This window comes from Cricetulus griseus, assembly GCF_003668045.3.
Source record: "Cricetulus griseus strain 17A/GY chromosome 1 unlocalized genomic scaffold, alternate assembly CriGri-PICRH-1.0 chr1_0, whole genome shotgun sequence".
NCBI lineage: Eukaryota > Metazoa > Chordata > Mammalia > Rodentia > Cricetidae > Cricetulus > Cricetulus griseus.
In genome coordinates, this window is record NW_023276806.1 from 61,471,060 (window position 1) to 61,496,478 (window position 25,419).

Below are 25,419 nucleotides of genomic sequence, written 5' to 3' on the forward strand. Positions count from 1 at the left end.
GGAGGTGTGGCCCATTTTCTCTCCTGAGCGTCAGTTCTTCATTGGCTGTGTGGGACTCAAATGTAAATGTTAGCAGAGAAATTTTTACTTGTATATGTATGTGTATCGGGAAAGGCCACAGAAAATAACAATTATGAGGGAATGTATACTTTGAGAGAAAGAGCCAAGAAAAGACAAATAACAGTTCCCAATTTTTCTTCTATATTACATCAATTGGCTTCTTGATATAATACAGAAACTCTGAAGTTTAACAATGTGCTTGATTTAGAGGAGGAAAGCCAAATCCAACTCTAAAGCCAGCATTGGTTTAATTGAATAGGGAGTAGGAAGTAAAGAGAAATAAATTTAATATATATATTTTGCTATATGGCACATTCCTTTTGTTTGATGGTTATAGCTAACTTCTCTTCTTTAAGTATCTACCCATGTAGTGTCTTTTGCCTTCTGGAGATGAGTTTTCCTGTGAAGATAAAAGCAAAATACTTCCCTTTCCTTTGGGAGGTTTCTATACAGTTTATGAGAGGTTTTTCTTTTTCGACTTGAATCTTGATCAACTTTGATGGTATCCAAAGTTTTTCTTCTCCTGTGGAAACAAAGGTGAAACCCTTCCCCAATGTAACACATGTCCTGGTTTCCTTACAGAGGTTAGTACATCTTTGAAGTATACCGGCTGATTCAGTTCTGCAGTTTTTTCCGTAGTCCAGTGTCTTTCTGCAGCTGTTTGTCCTTTCTCATTAGCATTAAGAAAGTTTAGTGTTGGGACTGGAGAAATAGCTCAGTGGTTAAGAACACTGACTGTTCTTCCAGAGGTCCTGAGTTCAATTCCCAGCAACCACATGGTGGCTCACAACCATCTTGAATGAGATCTGGTGCCCTCTGCTGGCCTGCAGGCACAAGATTGTATACATAATAAATAAATAAATAAAATTTTAAAAAAAAGAGAAAGTTTAGTGTTAATAACACATTATGTAACCTATGTTTGGGGGGGTTGTTCCCTCAGCCTGTTTATGAAACATTTCTTTTAGTGTTCTATTAGATCCCTCTACCACTGCTTGTCCTGTAGGATTGTGTGTATACCGGTCACATGCTTTATGTTATAATATTTGAAAAACTCTTCCAATTTAGTGGAGACATAAGCTGGAACATTGTCAGTTTTTGTTTGTGCAGGTATACCCATAACAGCCATCACCTCTAATAGGTGTGTAATAACAGAATCGGCCTTTTCAGAGCTAAGAGCAGTAGCCCATTGAAACCCTGAAAATGTATCTATAGAATGATACACATATTTTAAATTCCCAAATTCTGCAAAGTGAAAGACATCCATCTGCCAAACCTTATTTCTCTGAATTCCCTTAGGATTACAGCTTGCTGACAGTGGAGCTTGATTATAGAAGGAACTGGTAGGACAGTTTCCTCACTACCTCCTTGGCTTGTTGCCAAGCAATGGAGAAGTCCTTTTTCAAACCTTTGCTATTTACATGATGTTTCTTATGATATTCTGAGTCTTCTAGCATGTTTCCTATTAATAAAGGATCAACCTCATCATTGCCCTGTGCTAGTGGGCCTGGCAGACCCGTATGGGATCTGATATGTGTTATATATGTAGGATTAATTCTGTTCCTGATTGTGTCCTGTAATTGTATAAACAGTGAAGTTAATTCTGTATTATCAGGAATGAATTCTGCAGTCTCAATGTGTAAAATGACTCTCTGCATATTGAGAATCAGTAACTATATTAAGAGGCTCTGTAAAATCCATAAGTACTATAAAAATTGTGTATAATTCTGCCTTCTGTACAGAGGTATACGGACTTTGAACTACTTTACTTACCTCTCCTGATTTATATCCTGCCTTACCTGATTTGTTGGCATCAGTGTAGAAGGTAAGAACTCCAGAAATAGGAGTTTGTCTTACAATACGTGGAAGGATCCAGATTGTCTTTTTTTATGAATTTAATTCTGTCAGTTTTGAGATAATTGTTGCTAATTGTTCCCAAAAAGTCAGTAAGAACTATCTGCCAGTATCCATTGTCCTTCCATAAGGAGGAAATTTCCTCATTAGTTGAAGGTACTATAATTTCTGCTGGGTCTTTCCCAGTCAGTTGACAGAGTCTTAATTTGTCCTTTAGAATCAAATCCGAAATCTTTTCTATGTATGTCTTTAGCTTTTTATTCTGTTTATGTGGCAGAAATATCCATGCTAATATAATATCTTCCCTCTGCATCAGAATCCCTGAAGGGTATTCTCTGGATGGTGAGATAGCCAGAATACAGTCTAAATTAGGATCCACACGGTCTACATGTGCATCCAGTATTCTTCTTTCCACCCATTGTAATTCTTTTTCCCCTTCATCGGGTAATATTTGTGGACTGTTTAAGTCCTTATCCCCTTTAAGGGCCCCTTTCTTTCTTTCTTTCTTTCTTTCTTTCTTTCTTTCTTTCTTTCTTTCTTTCGTTTTTTCGAGACAGGGTTTCTCTGTATTGCTTTGGAGGTTGTCCTAGAACTCGCTCTGTAGCCAGGCTGGCCTCGAACTCACAGAGATCTGCCTGCCTCTGCCTCCCAAGTGCTGGGATCTCCTCTCTGTATCTTTTCTGGGGCAATCTGTAATTCCCAATGAGGTGGAACTTCCTTCACTGTTTCAAACATTCATTCTAATGTTTCTTTATTAAAATCTGACAATAAAATATCATTCTTATAATAATAGAGAATGGATTGTGGAAATTTCTTATGAATTATCTCTAAAAGTTTATGCACAAAGTGCTGGCACAAGTTAGGACTATTTAACATTCCTTGTGGCAAAACCTTCCACTGAAATCTCTTAACTGGCTGTGAATTATTAAGAATTGGTACAGTAAATGCAAAATTTTCTTTTTCTTGTAACAGCATTGTGAAAAAACAATCTTTCAGATCAATGACTATGATCATCCATCCCTTAGGAATTAAGGAAGGCAATGGCATTCCAGGCTGTAGAGAGCCCATTGGCTGAATTACTTTATTGATGGCTCTCAGGTCTGTCAGCATTCTCCACTTACCTGACTTCTTTTTGATAAGAAATACAGGAGAGTTCCAAGGGCTGGTAGATGCTTCTATATGCCCAGACTCTAGCTGTTCCTGTACTAACTTTTCTAAAGCCTCTAGCTTCTCAGAGGTCATAGGCCATTGTCCTACCCAGACAGGTTCATCTGTAAGCCACTTTAAGGTTAGGACCTTTGGCTCCTCTGAAGGTTTATCATTTGTACTTTGTACAGCCTGGATGGTTGGTAACTGTTTTCCATAGTGCTTTACTATATTTTGTCTACCAAATAAAGATTGTACATGATTTGCATCTGAAACGAGAGGAATATTAATCTGGGTATTCCATTGCTGTAACAGATCACAACCCCAGAGATTTATAGCTATATCTGATACATATGGTTTTAACCTTCCTCTCTGTCCTTCCAGTCCAATGCAGACCACTCAGTTAACACTCTGGCAAAGTCTAGATAGAGTTCCAATCCCTAAAAATTGTACATTCAGCTCTCTAAGGCCATCTCTGAGGATGGGACTTTTGGGTAATAATAGTTACATTCGCCCCAATGTCCACCAAACTGGTAATAACTTAATTATTAATTCTTACTTTCAACTGAGGCCTCTTATCATTAACAGATGTTTGCCAAAATATGTGTTTTTCGTCTCCTCCAGTTGCGTTTGATTCCTAATTACTAGTCAAACTACCACATAGAGTAGTATCATTTTTTTCAATAGGCAATGTACCATCTATTCATCCTGTGAGAGATTGTCCTCCACAGTGACTGGGAATGACCGGACCTTTCTCCATGTGGGGGCCTTCGAGAGTCCCCTCAAGGAGTTTCCCGATTGTAATGAGTTTCCTTGTGTGTCTCTGGTCCATCTACATTCATCGGTCCGGTTCCTGCCCTTACCACATCTCCTACATAACCCAGAAGGCGGAGGCCTTCTATATGAGACATTGTTGGAATTTCTTTGCCTACAATTTCTAATATGTCCTATTCTGCCTCATTTGAAACCTGGTACCTTCTTGGTCCTCTCGGGGATTGCTCTTCCTACCCAAGTTCCTGTTCCATTACAGTGATAGCATCTGGCCTCTTGGTGTCTATTTTGACCTCTGTAAGTTACTTCTCCTTCCCAAGCTCCTGCGGCATTACCTTGAGAACATTTAACCTCTTGGTGTCTCTTTAAACCTTTTGAGATTGCCTCTCCTACCCAAGTTTCTGTATCTTGTACATTACAGTGGAGGTTAGCTGTATGCAAAACCCATTCTTCCAGCAGAGCTGATCTGATCTTTAAAGGCAAAAGTATTCTTTTGCATATTGGGTTAGCATTCTCATATGAAAGAGAATATATGATCATTTTTCTAGGTTCTGGATCTGCTACCTGTAGTGACTCTACTGCCCTGGATAGTCTTTGTAAAAAGTCATGAAACTGTTCCTTCTGTCCCTGTTCTATCTTTGTATAGGTTTCTACTCTTTCTCCTGGTTCACAAATCTTGTCCCAGGCATTATAGGCTGCTGTCCTGCATAAGGACAATGTATGCTCATCATATCCAGCCTGAATCTGTGAGTTAGCATAAAGACCCTCACCTAAAATCTTACCTAGGGAAGCCTCATAACCTTTCTTTATGCCTTGAAGCTCGAGGGCTTCTTTTTCCTCCTTCTGCAGAGCTCTCCACGGTATCTGAGATGAATTTCGAGTACAGCTGATACTTGGTGTTCCCAATCCCTGGGCATCACCCTACTAAAGGTCGTCCATGAATTTAATAATTGTTTCTTATAGGGTCTATGGAGACCATATGAAACAACTGACTCCTTAATTCCTTAAAGTCTTTCATTTGTATGGGTTCCCACTGATATGCCATCTGACCATGTGGATGCTTCTTAGACAGCAGTTTTTCTGACATAATTGCTGGGAACACTATTGGTGTACGCATAACAACCTTAGGAAAGTTTTCCTGATGTTTGAATGGAGTAGGTGCATCAGACTGGGAGTAATTTGATTCTGTGTCATCCTCTGACACCAGGTAATGAAGAACACCATTAATCCAGATCACAATGGAATCAGAGCTGGTATGAAAAACAGATGGTTTATTAGGAAAGTACTCACTCAGCAAAGCCAGTCCTGCACAACCAGGTGGGTGAGGGAACAGAGAGAGCAGCATGCGTGCGACCCTCATATTTAAAGCCTTGCTATATCACTGTACCAGCCCTCAAGCAGGCCTGGCCAGCATTTCCCCCTACAGTGTATGCCGCCCCCGGCTATCTCTCAGATTTTTAATTTGAGGATTTTGAGCTATGACCTTTCCTCTTAGGGCTGCCCTGATACCATCCCTGAGGTGGTGATGACATGTGCTTTCATTTTCATTTGTCTCTAGAGTAGTACTCATGTGAACTAACAGTCTACTCCTGGCGAAAGAAATTAGGAAACTTTCTTTGTACCACTAGCCAGCTCCCAAATAAGCACACAGAGAAGTCTTATTAATTATGAAAGGTTAGTTGATTTTTGGACTTGTTTCTAACTAGTTCTTATAACTTAAATTAACCCATTTCTATTAATTCATGTGCTGCAATGTGGCTCATGGCTTGTTATGTCATTTCCTACAGGTCATGTTTCCTCTGTGTCTCCTCAGGACTCCACCCTTCTTCTTCCCAGAATCCTCTTTGCCTGGAAATCCTGCCTACCTATTGGATGTTCAGCTTTTTATTAAACCAATCAGAGTGACACATCTTCACAGTGTACAAAAAGATTATTCCACAGCATTTCTCCCTTTTTGCCTAGATAAAAAGGAAAGGTTTTAATTCTAACACAGAAAAACTATATATAACAAGAACAATTATCAGGTAAGAATTACATTTACAATGTTCAATTTGTGTGTGTCATACTTGGAGAAAATACTCTATTATTTATCTTATCTTGATGAATTTAAAGTTTTATACCTAAACCATTTATTTTACTATAACATGTATAGTAAAACCATAAAACTATCTTTTTAGACATCAAAACATTTTTTAGGTAAATAATTTAAGATTTTATGTCTCTTAACCTTATAAACTTTACATCTGGTGAGGCAAGAGCACCAGAAGTTCAAGGCTATTTTTTTTTTAAAGACAGGGTTTCTCACTGGGCATTGGTGGTGCACACCTTTAATCCCAGCACTCGGGAGGCGGAGGCAGGCAGATCTCTGTGAGTTCGAGACTAGCCTGGCCTACAAGAGCTAGTTCCAGGACAGCCTTCAAAGCCAAAAACCAAAAAATAAATAAATAAAATAAATAAATAAAGATAGGGTTTCTCTTTAGCTTTGGAGTCTGTCCTGGAACTCACTCTGTAGAATAGGCTGGCCTCGAACTCACAAAAGTCCACCTGTCTCTGCCATCTGAGCACTGGGATTAAAGGTATGAGCCATCATCCCCCAAGGCTAATTTTTTCTGTATATGAAACCATGTCTGTAAGCAAACTCCCAACCAAATCACTCATAATTAGTAAGAAAACAATATAATCATGGGGAAAAGACTTTAAAAACACTTTGGAAAAGAGGAGATCCAAATGGTTAATATAATGAGAGCCAGTAAACTAATTAAAAATAGAGAAAACAGAAAAATGAAAAAAATATTCACATAACATTTAAAATTTGACATTTATATCCAGGCAGTGGTGGCACACACCTTAATCCCAGCACGAGGGAGGCAGAGACAGGTGGATCTCTGTGTCAAGACTAGCCTGGTCTGCAGAGTGCATTCCAGGACAGCCAGGACTACACAGAAAAACTGTGACCTAAAAGAAACAACAACAAAAAAATTACATTCATTGATTCATTCGTGTGTATTTATTTATGTTTGTGTTCTAGTGGTACATGTAGAGGTCAGAGGTCAACTTGTGGGAGCCATTTCTCTCCCTTCATCATGTAGGTTCCACAGATAAAATTCAGCCTGTCAGGTTTGATTTTAAGCTTCTACTTGCTGAGCCATCTCTCTGTCCCTTAATAAAATTTTCTAGTCAAGGAAATATGAATAAAACAATGAGATCCCCAACATATCTACTAGAAGATCTAAAGAGCCCAATGGAAGTGCCTGGTGTTGGTGTGGATCCTGGACTTCACACAGCAGAGCAGTGGAGAGCACACTAGGGTGCTGAGACTAACATTCACACGCACTGTGACACAGCTGTCTACCCAAAGGAAATGAAAGCCTGTTTCTACCTCCTCATACAATTATCCCACAGCAGTAACAGACAACAAGTCTTTGTCAAGGAACAGTTAGCTCTCTAATAAATGATGAAATAAATAAATAAATAAATGATGAAAGAGGCTAGATATACAAAAATCATACCCAGTATGATTCTTCATATGAAGCTCAAAATGGCCAACAGTGGGGAGACAACAGTGGTAACTACTGCCTGAGGGGAGGAAAAGGGACAGACACGGAGACACACACAGAGACACATACACAGAGACACATACACACACACACAGAGACACATACACACACAGAGACACATGCACACACACAGAGAGACACATACACATAGACACATTCACACACACTCAGAGACACATACACAGACAGAGACAAACAGAGAGACACATACACAGAGACACATACATATAGACACATATACACACACAAAGACACACAGACACATGCACACACACACAGAGACACATGCACACACACACACACACAGACATACATTCAGACACATACACACAGACACATGCACACACACACACACACACACACACACACACACACACACACACACACGTTCTAATTCTCCCTTACCTTTCCTTGTAGTTGTCCACTTGCCTCTACTGGCCCTGTCATTCTCTCTAACTTGTTCCTGTGGTAACCAGAATACTGCCAGCTACACAGATGCCAATTAGCAGAGACAGGAACAGAATCTTCAGGGGTGCTTTCTTCTGAGGGCTGGCAGTCTGAGAAGGCAGTGGACTAACACCCTAAAGATGTATATTCTGTCTCAGCTCCAGTCAGCAGATAAATGAGACAGAGAAATGGGGAGTAAGGCAGCAGTCACCCTGGAGCTCAGCCTTGTCCCTCTGTCAGGTGGGGACCATTATCATTCCCAGCACGCACTCCTGTGGCTGTCAGGGCTCAGGCCCTTCCTGAGTGCCAAGTCTTATTAGTTTCTGCAGGTATCAATGTGGCATTCCTCCAGGGGCAGGAGGGGTTTACTAAGAACACAAACCATCACCAGTATGTTCCTGCTAAGCTGTTAGCAATTCGAAGGAGCAGATCCTTTACAACATGGAGTGCAAACATTTTCACAATACAGATAGAAAAGTGCTCCGGTCTGTCCCAGATTACTGTCTTTTTCTGAGAGACAGTCTGGCCTCAAACTCCCTGTCCTGCTTCAGTCTCTTAAGTGCTGAGATTATAGGTACAAGCCACCATGCCTAATGATTTCTTTCCTTCCTTCTTAAATTAAAAACAAAACAATTAAAATGTAATTATATCATTTTCTCCAGCCTCCCCCATCCCCATTTCAAATTCATGACCTCTTTTGTTATTGTTACACACACACACACACACACACACACACACACACACACACACACACAAACACACACACACACACACAAATGCAAATAAACTTATAAATGCAACTTGCTGGGTCTGTGTAGTGTTGCTTGTATGCATATTTTTTAGTGCTGACCACTGGGATTGGATAATTATTTTTAGGGGGTTCGTCTCATTGCTTGTAGCTCTCCACGTAGGGGTGAGGCCCCATGACATTACACCCACGCCTGTTGTCCTAGCAAATGGTATTTTGTTCAGGTCCTGTCTAGCCAGACTACTGCTGAGATCTTATGGGTGCAACTTTCCTGTTGCTTCTAGAAGACTGTCTTCCTGGTCCTCTGGCTTTCCCAGTCCTTCTGCCCTCTTCTGAGACGCTCCCTGGGCTTACATGCAGCTTCCTGTTCCCAGTACCTGGTGGTTTACATACAGGGGTTATGTTGTACATTTACTTATTTATTCTGGTATTGGCAATTGAACCTGTGGCTTTGGGAATGCCAGGGAAGCACTCACTCTACCAGCTGACCTGTGTCCCCAGCCCTTTAATCCTTGATGATCCCAATGTCCTTTCGGTGAGCACTCCCATCCGTGGGTTTCTCAGCAGTTTGGTTTCCTCTTGGTTCATTCCTCTCCTGATTTTTTTCTAGGTTTTCTCGCCTCCAGTGCCTAGATTTTCCTTCATTCTCGGTTAGAGGATGATCTTGTTCCTCCTTTTCCTTATGTTTGCCCACACGGGGTAGGGAGGAGGAGGGTCAGGAACACATGGTCATCAAAGCAAACTTGATTGCATGTCTGCCTGTAATTTCTGTGTTTGTGAGGCAGAGGCAGGGAGGGTCACAAGTTCAAGGCCAACTTGGGATTCATAGAGGTGGGAACCTGTCTCAACCCCCCCCCCAACACACACCCACGCACACTAGGGGCTGGAGTGATGGCTCAGCAGTTACTGGCTGCTCTTCCAGAGGATCTGCGTCCTATTCCCCTTACCTGGTGGCTTACAACCATCTCTAACTCCAGTCCCAGGGGATCTGGTGCCCTCTTCTGGTCTCTGGTGGCACTGCATGCATGTATAGCACAGACAGGCCGTACATGTAGCATATGCAGGCGAAACACCCATGTATACAAAATATTAAAACAATTAAACGAAATGAAATGAAAAAAATATTTCTGGTGCTAGAGAGATGGCACAGCAGTTGACAGTCCTTACTGCTCTTCCAGAGGACCTGCCTTTGGTTCCCAGCATCCATCTCACATGCCTGTAATTCCAGCTCTGGGGAATCCAGCATTCTCTTCTGGCCTCAGGGGGTACTCTTTTTTTGTTTTGTTTTTTTGTTTTTCGAGGCAGGGTTTCTCTGTGGCTTTGGAGGCTGTCCTGGAGGCAGTCTTGTAGACCAGGCTGGTCTCGAACTCAGAGAGATCCGCCTGCCTCTGCCTCCTGAGTGCTGGGATTAAAGGCATGCACCACCACTCCCCTGCTTCAGTCTTTATTTATTCATATATTTTGTAGATTTTATTTATTTATTAAGTATACAGTCTTCTGTCTGCAAGCCAGCAGAGGGCATCAGATCTCATTCAATGTGGTTGTGAGCCATGGGGTTGCTGGGAATTGAACTCAGGACCTCTGGAAGAGCAGTTGGTGCTCTTAACCTTGAGCCATGTCTCCAGCCCCTTTATTTATTTATTTATTTATTTATTTATTTATTTATTTATTTATTTTTGGTTTTTCGAGACAGGGTTTCTCTGTGTAGCTTTGGAGCCTATCCTGGCACTCACTCTGTAGACCAGGCTGACCTCAAATTCACAAAGATCTGCCTGCCTCTGCCTTCCAAGTGTTGGGATTAAAGGTGTGTGACACTAATGTCAGGCCAGTCTTTATTTTTTATTATCATTTTTTCCTTTATTTTACATACCAGTTTCTCCTCTCTTCCTCTTCCGGCCCCCTCCCATCTACCCCTCTCCCCATCCACCACTCCTCCTCTGTCTCTATGCCTCCCATGGGCTTGAACATAGCATGGCACATCACGATGAGGTAGGACCGAGCTCTTCCCCCTGTATGAAAGCTGGGCAAGATAATCCAGCATGGGGAACAGATTCCCCAAAACCAGCTAAACACCAGGGACAGGTCCTGATATCACTGCCTGGAGCCTTACAAACAGACCAAGCTACACAACTACCCTCCTCCATTTATTTATTTATTTATTTATTTATTTATTTATTTATTTATTTATTTATTATGTATACAGTCTTCTGCCTGCATGCCAGCAGAGGGCACCAGATCTCATTCAAGGTGGTTGTGAGCCACCATGTGGATGATGGGAGTTGAACTCACAACCTCTGGAAGAACAGTCAGAGCTCTTATCCACTGAGCAACTACACAAGCTTTTGTCTCTGTTATGTACTATGTCTGTCCTCATCAAGGCCACTGAAGACTTCTATTTTGTTTTAGTCCATAAGGTCAATTCTCATCCTATTAATGTGAGTGGTACCTGTCAGTGTACCACTGTCCTTCCCTCCTATGAACAGGGACTTTGGTTTTTTTTTTTTTTTTTTTTGGTTTTTCGAGACAGGGTTTCTCAATGGCTTTGGAGGCTGTCCTGGAACTAGCTCTTGTAGACCAGGCTGGTCTCAAACTCACAGAGATCCACCTGCCTCTGCCTCCCGAGTGCTGGGATTAAAGGCATGGGCCACCACCGCCCGGCTTGGGACTTTGGTTTTTAAACTTTCAGAATTCTCTTGGTTCCCTCCTTGCTCTTCCTCAGTCTCCGTGAAAGCTTGGAGTTCCCCTGGATGATCCATGGACTATTCCCTCCTTTCAATCTTCACACACACCCTAGATCCTCTTCATTATTGTCTTCATCTTCTGAGACAAGGTCTAATGTAACCCAGGCTGTCCTGGAACTCACTTCTGATCCTCCTGCAGCCTCCTTCCATGTTCTGGGAAAACAGGCATCTATCACTATATTCAGCTCCCTTCTTGTGGTGCAGGAGAATTGAAGCTAGGGTCTGTATGTGCTCAGAGCTCCACTGCCAAGTCACATCCTATATATCAATCTATCTCTCAGTGTGTCTTTTTTAAAAATTTATTATTAGCTCTGAGTTATTTGTCTGAATGTGTGTGTGTGTGTGTGTGTGTGTGTGTGTGTGTGCGCGCGCGCACTGTATGTGCATCTTGTGCATGAGGTCAGAAGAGGGTGCTGGATCCCTTGGAACGGGAGTTACAGACAGTTGTGAGCCACCATGTGGGTTCTGGGAACCAAACTTGGGTCCTCTACAAAAGCAGCAAGTGCTCTTAAGCACTGAGCCATCTCTCTAGCTTTTATTTTAAACTTAAGAGACAGGGTCTCGGGCCAGGTGTTGGTGGTGCACACCTTTAATTCCACCACTTAGGAGGCAGAGGCAGATCTCTGTGAGTTCGAGACCAGCCTGGTCTACAGAGTGAGTTCCAGGACAGCCTTCAAAGCTACAGAGAAATCCTGTCTCAAAAAACACAACAAAACAAAAAAGAGAGACAGGGTCTCACTGGATAGCCCAAACTAGACTAACCCTTGTGATCTTCTTTCTTCAGCCTTTCCAATGTGGGGCTTACAGGTATGTGACACCACATTTATCTCTTCTTTTAGTTTTTCCAGTTTAGGGTTTCTCCATGTAGCCCTGGCTGTCCTGGAACTCTCTCTGTAGATCCACCCACCTCTGCCTCCTGAGTGCTGGGATTAAAGGCGTGCGCCACCACATCTGGCAAGCAGGAAAGACCCTTTAAACAGCCTTCAGATCCCTCAGGACCTGACTCATCCCTCCTATCTGCTGACCCCTCCGTTTCACACTCCCACCTAAGAACCTTCTATACTTCATTCCTGGAATGTTCTTGACCCAGATAGCTGCAGAGTTAGTCGGCTCTTCTGGGACCATTTAATTGCAATCTTATCAGAAAAGCCTTTACTCATCTATCCTATCCAACTCTCAAACACTTCCTGGCTTCTTTCCAAGCTTTAAAAAAAATTTTTTTTTGAGACAGGGTTTCTCTGTGGCTTTGGAGGCTGTCTGTCCTGGAACTAGCTCTTGTAGACCAGGCTGGTCTCGAACTCACAGAGATCCGCCTGCCTCTGTCTCCCGAGTACTGGGATTAAAGGTTTGTGCTACCACCACCCAGATGAAATTTTGTTTTCTTAATATACTTTACTTAGAGATGTTTATAGAAAAGTTGGGCAAAAAATACAGATAATACCCATATATTCCCTCTCATCAATTTCCATTATTGTCTTTAATCATTGTATATTTCTTTGACCTGATCAACCATATTGATGCATTATTATTATAATGAGTTATCTATTATATTATGTTCATTGGTGTTTTGCCTGCATGTATGTCTGTGTCAAGGTGTCAGATCCCCTGGAACAGGAGTGACAGACAGTTGTGAGCTGCCATGTGGGTGCTGGGAATTGAACCCAGGTCCTCTCGAAGAGCTGCCAGTGCTCTTAACTGCTGAGTCATTTTTTTTGCCCTATATATCAATGCATTATTATTAACTAGAATTAACTAATTAATTTCTATTAAGCCTTGCCTATGGATTTTGGCCAATGCAGAATGTCATGTGTCTATTATTATAGTGTTTTACCTAGGAGTTTCAGTGCTATAAAGTCCCCTGTGCACTATCTAGTCATCAGTCCCTCCACCCAAGCCCTTGGCAGCCACTGATTTATTGTTGTCCCTGTTGTTTTGCCTTGTCTGGAGTCTTATAGTTTGAGCTACACAGTAGGTTCCTTCTGATTGGTTCAATTATTGAAGGCAATGTGCATTTAAAGGAACTCCTGAGTGTTCACTGCCTTGACACTCACCCCTTCTTCTGACAAATTTCGTTTCTAATGTGCTTCTACCTATTTTACTTATTACTTTAGCCACAGGGCCTTACTAGGTTGACCAGGCTGGATAGGACAACTGGGTTCAAGTGAGCCTGCTTGTCTCAGCCATTGGAGTGCTGAGACCTCAGATTTGTAAGAATGCCCAGGTCACACCAGGGGCTGTATTTTTTTCTTTCATTTTATGTTTATGGATGTTTGCCTGAATGTACAACATGTACATTCTTTGTACCACATATACGGTGCCTGTGGGAGACCACAAGAAGGTGTCAGAACTCCTGGGTTTTGAATTACAGATGGTTGTGAGTATCCATGTGGATGCTGGGAACTGACCTTTGTCTTCTGCAAAGGCAGCCAGTGCTCTTAACTGCTGAGCTCTCTATCCAGCTCCAACACGCTAGAGACCCTGCTGTATCTCTAGTGCCCTCCAGAGACCCTTGTCTACCGTGTTCATTGCTGTAGCTCTAGTGCCCTAATTAGTGCTTAACTCACAAATGGTGCTTATGAAATATTAGCTGAATTAAAATATTTATCTCCTCTTTCTCTCTCATTTTGGTCACAGGATCTCATGCCATTCTCAGGCACTTGAATTTTTGATTCCCCACTTGATAGAGATGTTTGGGAGGCTCAGGAAGTGTGGTCTTCTTGGATGAAGTATGTCACCGGGGGTAGGATTTGAGGGTTTAAAGACTCATACCATTCCCAGTTCCCTTTCTGTTTCCTGCCTGTGGATCAAGATGTGACCTTTCAGTTTCTGTTCCTGCCTTCTATGCCTGCCACTTGCTGCTGTCATATGCTAACTCTCTGGAACGGTAAGCCCAAATAATCTCTCTAAATTTGTCACGATCATGGTGTTTTACCACAGCAACAGAAAGTAACTTATACAATCTGGGACTTGCTATGTAGCCTTGAACTCCTGCTCCTCCTGCCCCTCCCAGGTGTTGGGATTACAAGATTTCTACCACTACACCCAGTTTGAAAAGTATTTCCTAAACATATGACTAATACATCTAATTGAAGAACAAACTTGTAACCAGAACTCTCTTGGCAAGGGAATCTGTAATTTAGCATTTACCTTTCTGGGCTCTCAAATTTCAATTTCAGGGCTTCTGACTTTGTGTCCGTCAGTTATTCTAGCCTGCCTGTGCTTGTTTCCCTCTCAGTGAAATGGACACAATAATTGTGGTAAGGATCAGATGAGTTGACATGACATTCTAATGATAATACATGTATGTGAGTAGTAATTATTAACCCTATAGGGAGACCCAGAGGAGGATGTGGGAATGGAATGCAGATGGCTACATCCAGTAGGGGGCTTTCTTTTCCTGTTGGACTCAAGAGTTTCATGAATTCCAAGTTGGCATCAGACTCCCTAAGTAGCCAAGGCTAGCTTTGAATTTGATACTCCTGCCTCCACCTCCCGAATGCTGGGGTTATAAGTATGAGCCACCATCCTAGGTTTATCAAACACAAGCACTTTGTATTTATCAAACACCAGCTGAGCCACAACCTTAGTTCTCCAGTAAAGAACTCTCAGTTAGTTACTCGGAGAGGAATACTGTGAGCTGTGGCCCCTGCAGAGAAAGATGGCCGGTGAGGTGGAGGCTCCATTCATCTGCTTGTTATTATTTTATAAATAGGACCTCTGCATTCCAAGCTTTTCATCCTTGCAAAACTAATCTTGGCAGGTGGATATTATAATTTCCATTTTTATTTTTTCATGAGACAATAGGTTCAGGGAGGTAGAAAGACTTGCCTAATGCCATCATGTGGAATGTGGTGGTTCCAAGATTCCCGTTGTAGCCTTAATAGTCACAAGCTCCCAGGCGGCGCCTGAGATTTCTGAGACCAATGCTAGGAGGCACAAGGGAAGGTTGTGCCTCCTTTTAAAAGCTTTACCAAAACTCTGGGCCTGGTGGCGCAGCAGTGTAGCCCCAGTTACTAGGCAGGCAGGACAACCTTGCTGAAAAGCCGATCTCAAAAAATGAGAGACAGGGTATCGATTCAGCGTTTAGTGCATTTGCCTAGCGTGTGCGACTCTCTAGGTTCATTCCTCGGTATCGCTACAACAAACACAAAACTTGACACGTCGCAAAGTTGGTGGGTTGCTCGCACGGAAAGGGTGAGGACGCGGGTTAAAATAACACACAATCTTTAAAAGCCCTTGCCGTCTGGAGCGGCTGCGTTCGCGGCGGGCGGCGGCGGCGCGCGGCCAGGCGGTAGAGCGCGCGCCAGGTGGCACACTGGGCTTGCAGATGGATCCCGCGAAAGCGTGCAGATGGGAGAGTGTCAAGGCGATTCATCTCCCCGGCAACCCCGCCCCCTTCCCCGCCTCCAGGGGGCGGGGCGGCAAAGCGCGGGAAAGCTCAACCTCAACAGGAACGCCAGCTCGTGCCGGGGGCGGGGAAACAGAGGCGGGCTCCCGCCTTCTCCCGTCTGAGGGGCCTATCAGCACACTACCTTAAGCTCTTTGGCTGTGGCCCAGGCCACGCCAGCACTCCCAACGTCACCTCCCCCACTTCCGGTCCGCAGCGCGTCCCAGGTCCCGGGTCCCGGGTTCCGGTTTGCCCGACACTCGGAATCCCGCGGCCCGTGCGGCTCTCCCGGAGGGAGGGGGAGGAGCCGCACGCCCGGAGGCTGGCCCAGGCGAGGACCTCATCCACCCGGACCATACCGCAGTTCAGACACCGCGAGGACCGCGAGGGGAAGGGTCACCCCGATGACGTAATGTTTGGGGGTGGCGCCCCATTTTGTGAACCCTACACCGCGTCCTCGAGGTCGCGGCTTAGCCTGAAGAAACGTCACGAACGCTTGAGACAGCCGGGTTCCACTCGGGGCTGACGAGATTCCCTGAGGCTCCACACCGCTCGAGTCCCTAAGTTCGCACACACGCGGCCCAGCGGCCGACAGAGCGGGGACGGCCACGCTTCTGGGCTGGTCACCGCCGGCGTCCCAAAGCGGAGACGAAGGCAGGCTCTGGCTTAAGCGACAGCGGCGGTGGCCAATGGCCGCCGAGCTACGCAGATGGGGCAGGTGGACTCCGGAGTGGCCAATGAGGAGAGGCGTCTCCACAGAGCCCAGCCCCTTCGACCAATCGCGGTGAGGAGACGATGAGGGGCCAGTTCCGAGCTGGGTATGGAGGGCCAACCCCGTGCGGGAGTGGGCGGGGCTCAGAGCCGATGGACGGGGCCGTTGGCCAATGGCGAGTATGAAAGCGGGCAGCCCGGTCCCGGGGCGCGGAGGGAGCTGAGGGAGAGGGGAGGCCGAAGCGGAGAGAAGCAGGAAGTAGTGGCGGCCGCGGGGGGCGGCGGCGGCGGCGGCGGGCGCAGCGGCGGCGCGGCGGTGGTGGCTGGGACCGGGTGAGGCCGCGGGGTCTCTGCCCGCACTAGGATCGGAACAAGTAAGCGTGCTCGCCGCAAACACCCGCCCTTGGCTCCGCCCCCCGGGGGGGCGGGTAAATGCCCCTGCCCCTCCCCCACTTGGTCAACTACCCCCTTCCCCGCGCCGCCCCCTGGGGCGGCTGCTTGCCTGTCGGGGTCGCAGCCTGCATCCTCGAGGACCGCTGTGGGAACTCAAGTCTGTTGAAAGCACTGCCCCTAGCCTGGTAACGTGCGAGGGGGGTCCGGGACCCCTAAGTCCTGGCTCTCCTAGACCGAGAGGCCATCGGAGTGCGGCCGGGGGACTGGAGGCTGCGGGATGTCGCGACCTAAAATGGTGTCCGTGCCGGGCGGTGGGGGCGGGGGAATTGGGCCCAGCCATAGCGGAGCCTACATCCCGACCGGGTGCGGGTCAGCGTCCGGGCCCCTGCGGGACTCACGCTGGCGCCCCGAGCCCGCTGCGCGCCTTGCAATCGCTGGGGTCTCGGGAGAGCCTCTGAGGGTCGGAGCCGGGGCAGGCTGCGCGGTGCGCAGAGGGGAAGGGGACCAGGTTCGAGTTGGGTCTGACCTGGCTGCAGAGCTTAGAGTCATTCAGGGACCGCCCCCTCTTGTGTCTCCACTCCCCTCGTGCCACTCCCCACTGCCGGGGAGTCCTGGCCCCCGATGTGCAGCGCCGCAGATCCAAAAGGGCCTGGCCAAGGCCCTGCCGTGAGTTCTTAGCCGATGAAAGTGAAAGAAGCACCACTCGCCTCAGTTTACCCTCCAGTTTTTTTAATGTACTTCTTGTCCCCTACCCGAAACCCCGGGCTTGCTTCCCGCGCCAGTCCCTGGCAGATGGCAGGCACTTAATGCAGCCCGTTGCCCAGCTTGGCCGCAACCTAATCGCCCCCGGCCAGGCTCTGGCCCCTTGGCTTTGCTCTGCGCAGCAGGCCTTGGGCAAAGGGCAGTGGAGCCCCCACCCGACTCGGGTCTGTTCACCCTCTTCCTGTTAAGCCCCTTCTTTTTGTTTTTGGGGAACAGAGGGAAAAGGGGGTTGTGAGATGGCAGCACCAGAGGCCTGGCAGCTGAGTGAAGGATCTTCATCGGCGCTAAACCTCTCTGCTTGGCCCGCTGTCTGCTCCAGGTGGCTATCGGATGACCTCCAAGTCACTTGCACGCCCGAGGGAGGTGGTTGGGAGAGGCCAGTTCGCAGGTGTTTCCTAAGTCCCCATTGGTTTGTACTCCACCGACCCACTCTGCTGTGAGGTTGAGTGGGAGAGTAGCCCAGGTCTCCCCACCTGACGCAGCCGAACTGAAGAGGGACCTAGCAATTCATCTGGGCAGAACTAAGGGCTTTGTTAAACCCAGAATGTACAGAATTCAGTAAGGGGGTAAAGTGCTAGGAGGACTCCCCTTTCTTCCTCTAGTTGGTACCCTTGCCCCCCACCCCCACCTCGGTCCGTGCAATGCCAGCTGCCACCTGCTGGGACTATCTCCAGTTACAGTCTGAAGGCTGGAAAGAGGTGAGAGAATTGGCCCTGGGAAATGGCTTGCATCCTGGGCAGGGAACATGTAAAAGGGAGTGAATTTGTACTTTTCTCCATTGCTTCTTCCTACAGAAATACTTATGGTTTAGAACTGATGGAGGTTAGAGCTTGGGTCTCCATAGTCTCTGAGTTGGCCTTGTTGCTTTAGTGACACATAAGTCTTGTGGGACTTAAAACGCCACCCCCACCCCCCAATCCCTCCTGAGCCTGGATAAGGTTGGGGAGACTTCCTAGGCTACTGTTGCCCAAGAAGTTGGAGTTTGAGTTAGGAGATAGACTAGGTGAGGAGCTCAGAGTAGAAATGACAGTGGGAAAGAGGAGTTTTTTTCCCATTGTGGCAGCTATGTGGATCAGCTTGTACCCTGGAGTTTTAACCCTGGGAGAGCAAGGTGGGGGAGAGAGGAGGGAAGACACTCTGGGGAAGATAGGTGAGCAAGCAGCAGGTGTTTGTGACAGCAGAGGACTCAGCTGGGGCCCTTGTGGATATGCCCCTCCCTTTCTTTGCCTCTTCAGAGTCTTATTCTTTCTCCGTTGAATTTATTTCTCCCTGCTGACCATGCTAGAGCTCCGGGTGCCAGGAGTGGCTCCAGGTCTTTCACACATGACTTTAGATGGCCTCTGACTCTTATCTCTGACCCTAGCTCTAGGTGGCCAGTGTATATTCCTTCCCAGTGCAGCCAGCTCCTCCTTGACCTCACATGTCCTTAATTTGGCCCAGCTGCAATAATAAATTGTCTTCTGGGTTGGACACTCATGCATACAATTTTATGTTTCTAGAAGAACTTTGATAAATGGATTACTTGTTCCCTCTTTGAAACAGCAAAAGTAAGGCAATGAAGTAACTTGCTTGAACAGCAGTGATAACACTGAAGGTAGAGCAATTTAAGTCTTAGCTTTAATCACTGTTCCTTTGTGTAATGGCCTTGCAGATCTCTATGGACCCCCAATTGGTATTCCATGAAGAAAATGAATTGTTCCCATCCTGACGCAAATAAGCCCAGACACTTAGAGCATTGTGTCTGTTACCCTTAATATTCCTGTTGGTTAACTGGTTCTGTGCCTAATCTGGTTTCATCCGAGATGCTCTCTAAGAATCCTTAACTCTATTACTCTGTGTTTCTGAGAATCTCTTTCTGGTTTTCTCTGCATTTTTATGCTGGCATTACCTGGTGTTTTTCCACTAACCTGATTTTAGGGTTTGGCACACTGAATACCCCCAGTAGCTCTCTAGGATTCTCCATTCACTATGGTAGAGATTACCAAGTTGGAGGGGATCAGTACAGAGTTACTGAGAGAGTGAGGTTCAAGGTCTCCATTTCAGATACCCCAGTTTCTCCTCACTCTTACTGTTTTTATTAGGTCTGGGACCTGTCACTATGGGGGACATGAAAACCCCTGATTTTGATGACCTCCTTGCTGCTTTTGACATCCCTGACATTGATGCAAATGAAGCCATTCACTCTGGGCCAGAAGAAAATGAGGGACCAGGAGGCCAAGGGAAGCCAGAACCCAGTGAAGGAGGTGATTCTGGAGACAGAGCAGCAACAGCAACTACTGAAGATGACCCCGAGAGTCCAGCCGAGGCCTCTGAACATGGCCTGTTACAGCCACCAGATACTTCCACAGTCAGTGTCATTGTCAAGAACACAGTTTGTCCAGAGCAGTCTGAGACCCTGACTGAAAATTCAGGAGAAGAAGAGACCAAGGCTGGGGGTGTAACTAAGGGAGGGCCTGTGGGATCTTGTCTGATGCAAAATGGATTTGGAGGTCCTGAGCCACCTCTCTCAGAAACCCCACATTCTCCAGCTCCTGCCAATGGGGATGCCTGGAAAGAAAAAGCTATGGAAGGCAAAACACCCTTGGACCTCTTTGCTCATTTTGGGTCTGAACCAGGTGACCACCCAGATCCCTTACCTCCTGAACCTTCCCCATCTCAGGATGGGGACATGATCCCACCTCCTTTCTCCACTCCTTTTGAGCTGGCCCCAGAAAATGGCTCAACCCTGCTGCCTCCTGGTTCTCTTCTGCCAGAAGGAGCCTTGAAACAGGAAAACTGCAGCCCCCCCCATTCCCAGGGTCTAACTCAGAGAAGCTCAGGTTCCAGCCCCGAGGCGGCAGGCATTCCTGCCAGTGCCTCACCTCCCCAGGTGGCTGGGATGTCCTTCAAGCAGTCTCCAGGGCACCAGAGCCCTCCTGCTTCCCCTGAGAAGGCATCCAGCTGTAAACCTCTGAAGGAAGAAGATGAGGGAACAGTGGACAAGTCTCCTCCAAGAAGTCCCCAGAGCCCTTCTAGTGGAGCTGAGGCTGCAGACGAGGACAGCAATGATTCCCCTACCTCCTCCAGCTCTGCTAGACCCCTCAAGGTGCGGATCAAGACTATTAAAACATCCTGTGGGAATATCACAAGAACTGTAACCAGGGTTCCCTCAGAACCTGATCCCCCTGCCCCTTTGCCTGAAGGAGCTTTCCTGGCTGAGGCTAGCTTCCTGAAACTGTCTCCTGTAACTCCAACCCCTGAGGGTCCAAAGGTGGTGAGTGTCCAACTGGGTGATGGTACAAGGCTGAAAGGTACAGTGTTACCTGTGGCTACCATCCAGAATGCTAGCACTGCCATGCTAATGGCAGCTAGTGTTGCCCGAAAAGCTGTGGTTCTACCAGGGGGGAATGTCACCAGCCCTAAGACTATGACTAAGAGTGTGTTAGGTCTGGTACCACAAACTCTGCCCAAGGCTGAGGTGCGGACAACGTTAGGTCTTGGAGGACAGAAGGTAAATGGTGCCTCAGTGGTGATGGTACAGCCTTCTAAGTCTGCTACTGGGCCAGGCACAGCAGGTGGATCAGTGATCTCTCGGACGCAGTCCAGCCTGGTAGAGGCCTTCAACAAGATTCTCAACAGCAAGAATCTGCTGCCTGCTTATAGACCAAACCTGAGTCCACCAGCTGAGGCTGGGCTGGCCCTGCCTCCAACAGGCTACCGCTGCCTTGAGTGTGGGGATGCGTTTTCACTGGAGAAAAGCCTGGCACGGCACTATGATCGCAGAAGCATGCGTATAGAGGTCACCTGTAACCACTGTGCCCGTCGCCTGGTCTTCTTCAACAAGTGTAGCCTACTCCTGCATGCCCGTGAGCACAAGGACAAGGGTCTTGTCATGCAGTGCTCACATTTGGTCATGAGGCCTGTAGCCCTTGACCAGATGGTGGGGCAGCCAGACATCACACCCCTGCTGCCTGTGGCTGTCCCACCTGTTCCTGGACCTCTGGCCTTGCCTGTTTTGGGCAAGGGGGAGGGGGCTGTCACCTCCTCTACCATTACTACAGTTGCCACTGAAGCCCCTGTGCTACCACTCCCAACAGAACCACCTGCTCTCCCTACTGCCTCTGTTTACACGTGCTTTCGCTGTCTGGAGTGTAAGGAGCAATGCCGGGACAAGGCTGGCATGGCAGCCCACTTCCAACAGCTGGGCCCTCCTGCGCTTGGGTCTACCAGCAATGTGAGTTGTCTTTCATTTCTCTTGGGGAAGGTACAGCCAGACACTATGGAGGTAAAATCCAGGAAGGTACTGGGAGCTTGCTTAGGCAAAGTAATGGGGTACAGGGTACTCCTCATCAACTTAACCTTGTTTAACCTCTTGACAGATGTGCCCATCCTGCCCCATGATGCTCCCCAATCGTTGCAGCTTCAGTGCCCACCAGCGCACACATAAGAACCGACCCCCACATGTCTGTCCTGAGTGTGGGGGCAACTTTCTACAAGCCAATTTTCAGACCCATCTTCGAGAGGCCTGTCTGCATTTCTCTCGCCGTGTAGGATACAGGTACCTCATACTTATCTCCCATAGAATTTTAGGATCTGTTTCTTTCTTTCTTTTTTTTTTTTAATTTATTTATTATGTATACAACATTCTGCTTCCATGTATATCTGCACACCAGAGGAGGGCACCAGATCTCATAACGGATGGTTGTGAGCCACCATGTGGTTGCTGGGAACTGAACTCAGGACCTCTGGGAAGAGCAGTCGGTGCTCTTAACCTCTGAGCCATCTCTCCAACCCCTTAGGATCTGTTTCTTAGCATCATCCGTGTAGATGGCTTCTCAAGGAAAACCATCATTTTTCTTGTCCCTCCCAGCTCTATTGTACTGACACATGCCATACCCTGCCACCAAGTCATGTACTGTGAGAGCAGTGGAGAGCAGCTACTGGTGGAACTCCAGCTCTGCCTCTCAGACCTCCCTTGGGATTTGGCCTCCCCCGTTTCTCTGCCTCACTTATGCTCCTTTGCTGATTTCCTTTTGAAATCCACATAGTGGGGTGCTCGAGATGCCCCTACCTCACTGCAGTACCTCCCACTTCCTCTCCTAGGTGCCCCAGCTGTGCAGTGGTATTTGGGGGTATAAACTCCATCAAGTCCCACATACAGGCGTCACACTGCGAAGTTTTCCACAAGTGCCCCATCTGCCCCATGGCCTTCAAGTCTGCACCCAGCGCCCATGCCCATCTCTACTCCCAGCATCCCAGCTTCCTCACCCAGCAAGCCAAGTGAGACCTGGGGAGGGAGCATGAAGAGGAAGGGGTGGGCTGGGGGGGTGGGGTGCATGGTAGGGCTTTGCTGTCCTATCATGATGTTTACACTGACCCTTCTGCCTCCACAGGCTGATCTATAAGTGTGCCATGTGTGACACAGTTTTCACTCACAAACCGCTCCTTTCTTCACACTTCGACCAGCACTTGTTGCCCCAGCGTGTCAGCGTCTTTAAGTGTCCATCTTGTCCTCTGCTTTTTGCCCAAAAAAGGACCATGCTGGAACATCTCAAGGTACAGGAGGAGCAAAGGACTAGGGAATAGGACCTTAACTAGCTGTGTTGACCTGAACTAGAGTCACATAACCCTCTGTCAGGGGGAGCAGAGGGAAGTGAGGACTTTGGCAAAGCCAGGCTTTCCTCCACATAGCCACTCCTCTTGTCTTCCTCTTATAGAGCACTCATCAGTCCGGACGCTTGGGGGAGGAGGCAGTTGGGAAAGGGGCTGGAGGTGCCCTTCTGACCCCCAAGACTGAGCCTGAGGAGCTGGCTGTGTCTCGGGCAGAGGCAGCCCCTGCTACTGAGGAATCTTCCTCATCCTCCGAAGAGGAGCTGCCCAGCTCCCCTGAGCCTCCCCGCCCAACCAAACGACCCCGACGGGACCTGGGAAGCAAAGGCATCAAAGGTGGGGGTGGGGGGCCTGGGGGCTGGACCTGTGGCCTTTGTCATTCCTGGTTTCCTGAGCGCGATGATTATGTGGCTCACATGAAGAAAGAACATGGCAAGGTGAGCTAGGCTTCCTCTGGGAAAGGTAGGCTGGAGGGTTGACCTGTGTGACTGAAATTTCCCACTCTCTGCTCTCTAGTCAGTGAAAAAGTTCCCCTGTCGCCTGTGTGAGCGTTCCTTCTGCTCTGCCCCCAGCCTGAGACGCCATGTGAGGGTCAACCATGAGGGAATCAAGAGAGTTTACCCATGCAGGTAACCCTGACTCATTCCTCTTCCTACCTGCGAGATGACCCTTACTCCCAGAGTACCTGTCACCTGCCTCCTGCTTGAGGGATCCAAAGGTTGAGGCCTGCCTCTGCTCTGGCAGCCTTCCTTCTCTCAGGAGCTATCGGCCTTAGTCTTTTCCTCTGGTGCTACCCTGCCCACTTTACCTCTGCTAGGTATTGCACAGAGGGAAAGCGCACCTTCAGTAGTCGTCTGATCCTGGAGAAGCATGTCCAAGTCCGGCATGGCTTGCCCCTTGGGACCCAGTCCCCTTCTGGCAGAGGAGGCACTCTGGTGCGAGGCTCTGGTGGCAGAGCCCAGGTAAGAAGAGGCTCTCCTTACATTATGTTGTGGGAGCGAGAAACCAGTGAGCCTCTGGTTGCTCAGGAAGCCAGGCTGAAGGTGAGGCCCAGTTTCTTTCACTTTTCTCCAGGGGCCAGGACGGAAACGCCGCCAGTCTTCTGACTCATGCAGTGAGGAGCCTGACAGCACAACACCACCAGCCAAGTCCCTGAGGGGTGGCCCTGGGTCAGGAGGCCACGGTCCTCTTCGATATAGGAGCAGTGGCTCAGTGGAACAGAGCATTGTGGTGGGCCTGAGGGTGGATGGTGGCACGCAGCAGTGCCTCGACTGTGGCTTGTGCTTTGCATCCCCTGGCTCCTTGAGCCGCCACCGGTTCATTAGCCACAAGAAGAGAAGGGCGGGGGGTAAAGCCAGTGCTCTGGGGATGGCGGATGGGGAAGAAGAAGCTCCTCCGTTACGCTCTGACCCAGAGGGTGGAGATTCACCTTTGCCTGTTTCTGGAGGCCCTCTGACTTGCAAGGTCTGTGGCAAGAGCTGTGATAGCCCTCTGAATCTCAAGACCCATTTCCGCACGCATGGCATGGCATTCATCAGGGCCCGACAGGGAGGCAGTGGGGACAACTAGGTCCCAGGCCTAGGATTAGCCAGTTCTCTTCCCAGGAACTTGGGTCTTTCACTGCTGCTGTCAACTCCCTGGGCTGGGAAGTTTAACACTTATTTTGATTCTTTTTGCTCCCAAGGGAAAGGCTTTTGAGGATTCTAGTGACTTGCACCCCACTCCCTCTTGGGTTTGGTCCCTGGGTCCTACTTAAGTGGGTTCTCCTTCCTTTCTGAATCCAACACTAATGTTACACAGGGGAGACCTAAGGATGTACAGGGTCTAGCTTCTACCCCTCTGCTAGATTGCTTCCTCTGGGCTGGGTTCTGGCCTAGTATTCCCTCCTCTAACACTCATTGGCACTAACACCCCGCCCCAATCCCTGCAGTGCCTTCCATTTGTCTTTTCCCCCAGAAATCTAGGGGTGGGGGGTTGGTGGGGATGAGTCCTGTCAAATGGGGTCCAGGAAGAGGAGAGGACAGGCTCTCAGGAATCCTTTATTCTTGTAGTAATAATACTAACAGTGAGAGAAACAAGAGGGAGAAAACCAGACCATTAAAACTGCTTGTGGTTTAATCCCCATTCAGGCTTTTCTTTTTATGTGAGTTGGACAATGTGTACTGCTAGGGAGGGGGTGAGTCAGAACTGGGGAAGCCCTTCTCAGGGAAGAGGCAGTACTGACCAAGACAGATGGAAAAGTAATCTTCATCTTGT

At 47.5% G+C, this 25,419-nt stretch overlaps 1 protein-coding gene and 1 long non-coding RNA gene across 7 annotated transcripts; both read left to right on the plus strand.

Annotated features, from left to right (window-relative positions):
• The first annotated feature begins 3,633 nt into the window (after positions 1-3,633).
• On the plus strand, positions 3,634-5,665 carry LOC118239185. The gene is made up of 3 exons (XR_004771951.1): positions 3,634-5,145; positions 5,387-5,502; positions 5,616-5,665. It is a non-coding gene; the product is annotated as an uncharacterized LOC118239185 (long non-coding RNA).
• A 10,689-nt stretch (positions 5,666-16,354) lies between these two features.
• On the plus strand, positions 16,355-25,413 carry Znf687 (zinc finger protein 687). 6 transcript variants are annotated; one of them, XM_027393555.2, is made up of 10 exons: positions 16,857-16,997; positions 18,177-18,272; positions 19,656-21,787; positions 21,933-22,111; positions 22,657-22,833; positions 22,947-23,109; positions 23,271-23,600; positions 23,680-23,792; positions 23,981-24,125; positions 24,238-25,413. In XM_027393555.2, exons 3-10 carry the CDS (start codon positions 19,673-19,675, stop codon positions 24,730-24,732), a joined length of 3,717 nt encoding a protein of 1,238 aa, XP_027249356.1. In that variant the 5' UTR covers positions 16,857-16,997; positions 18,177-18,272; positions 19,656-19,672; the 3' UTR covers positions 24,733-25,413. The 6 variants fall into 6 exon arrangements, with proteins under 6 accessions (XP_027249357.1, XP_027249359.1, XP_035306233.1 ...); XM_027393556.2 differs by lacking the exons at positions 16,857-16,997; positions 18,177-18,272 and adding an exon at positions 16,355-16,492; XM_027393558.2 differs by lacking the exons at positions 16,857-16,997; positions 18,177-18,272 and adding an exon at positions 16,395-16,526.
• The last annotated feature ends 6 nt before the right edge of the window (positions 25,414-25,419 follow it).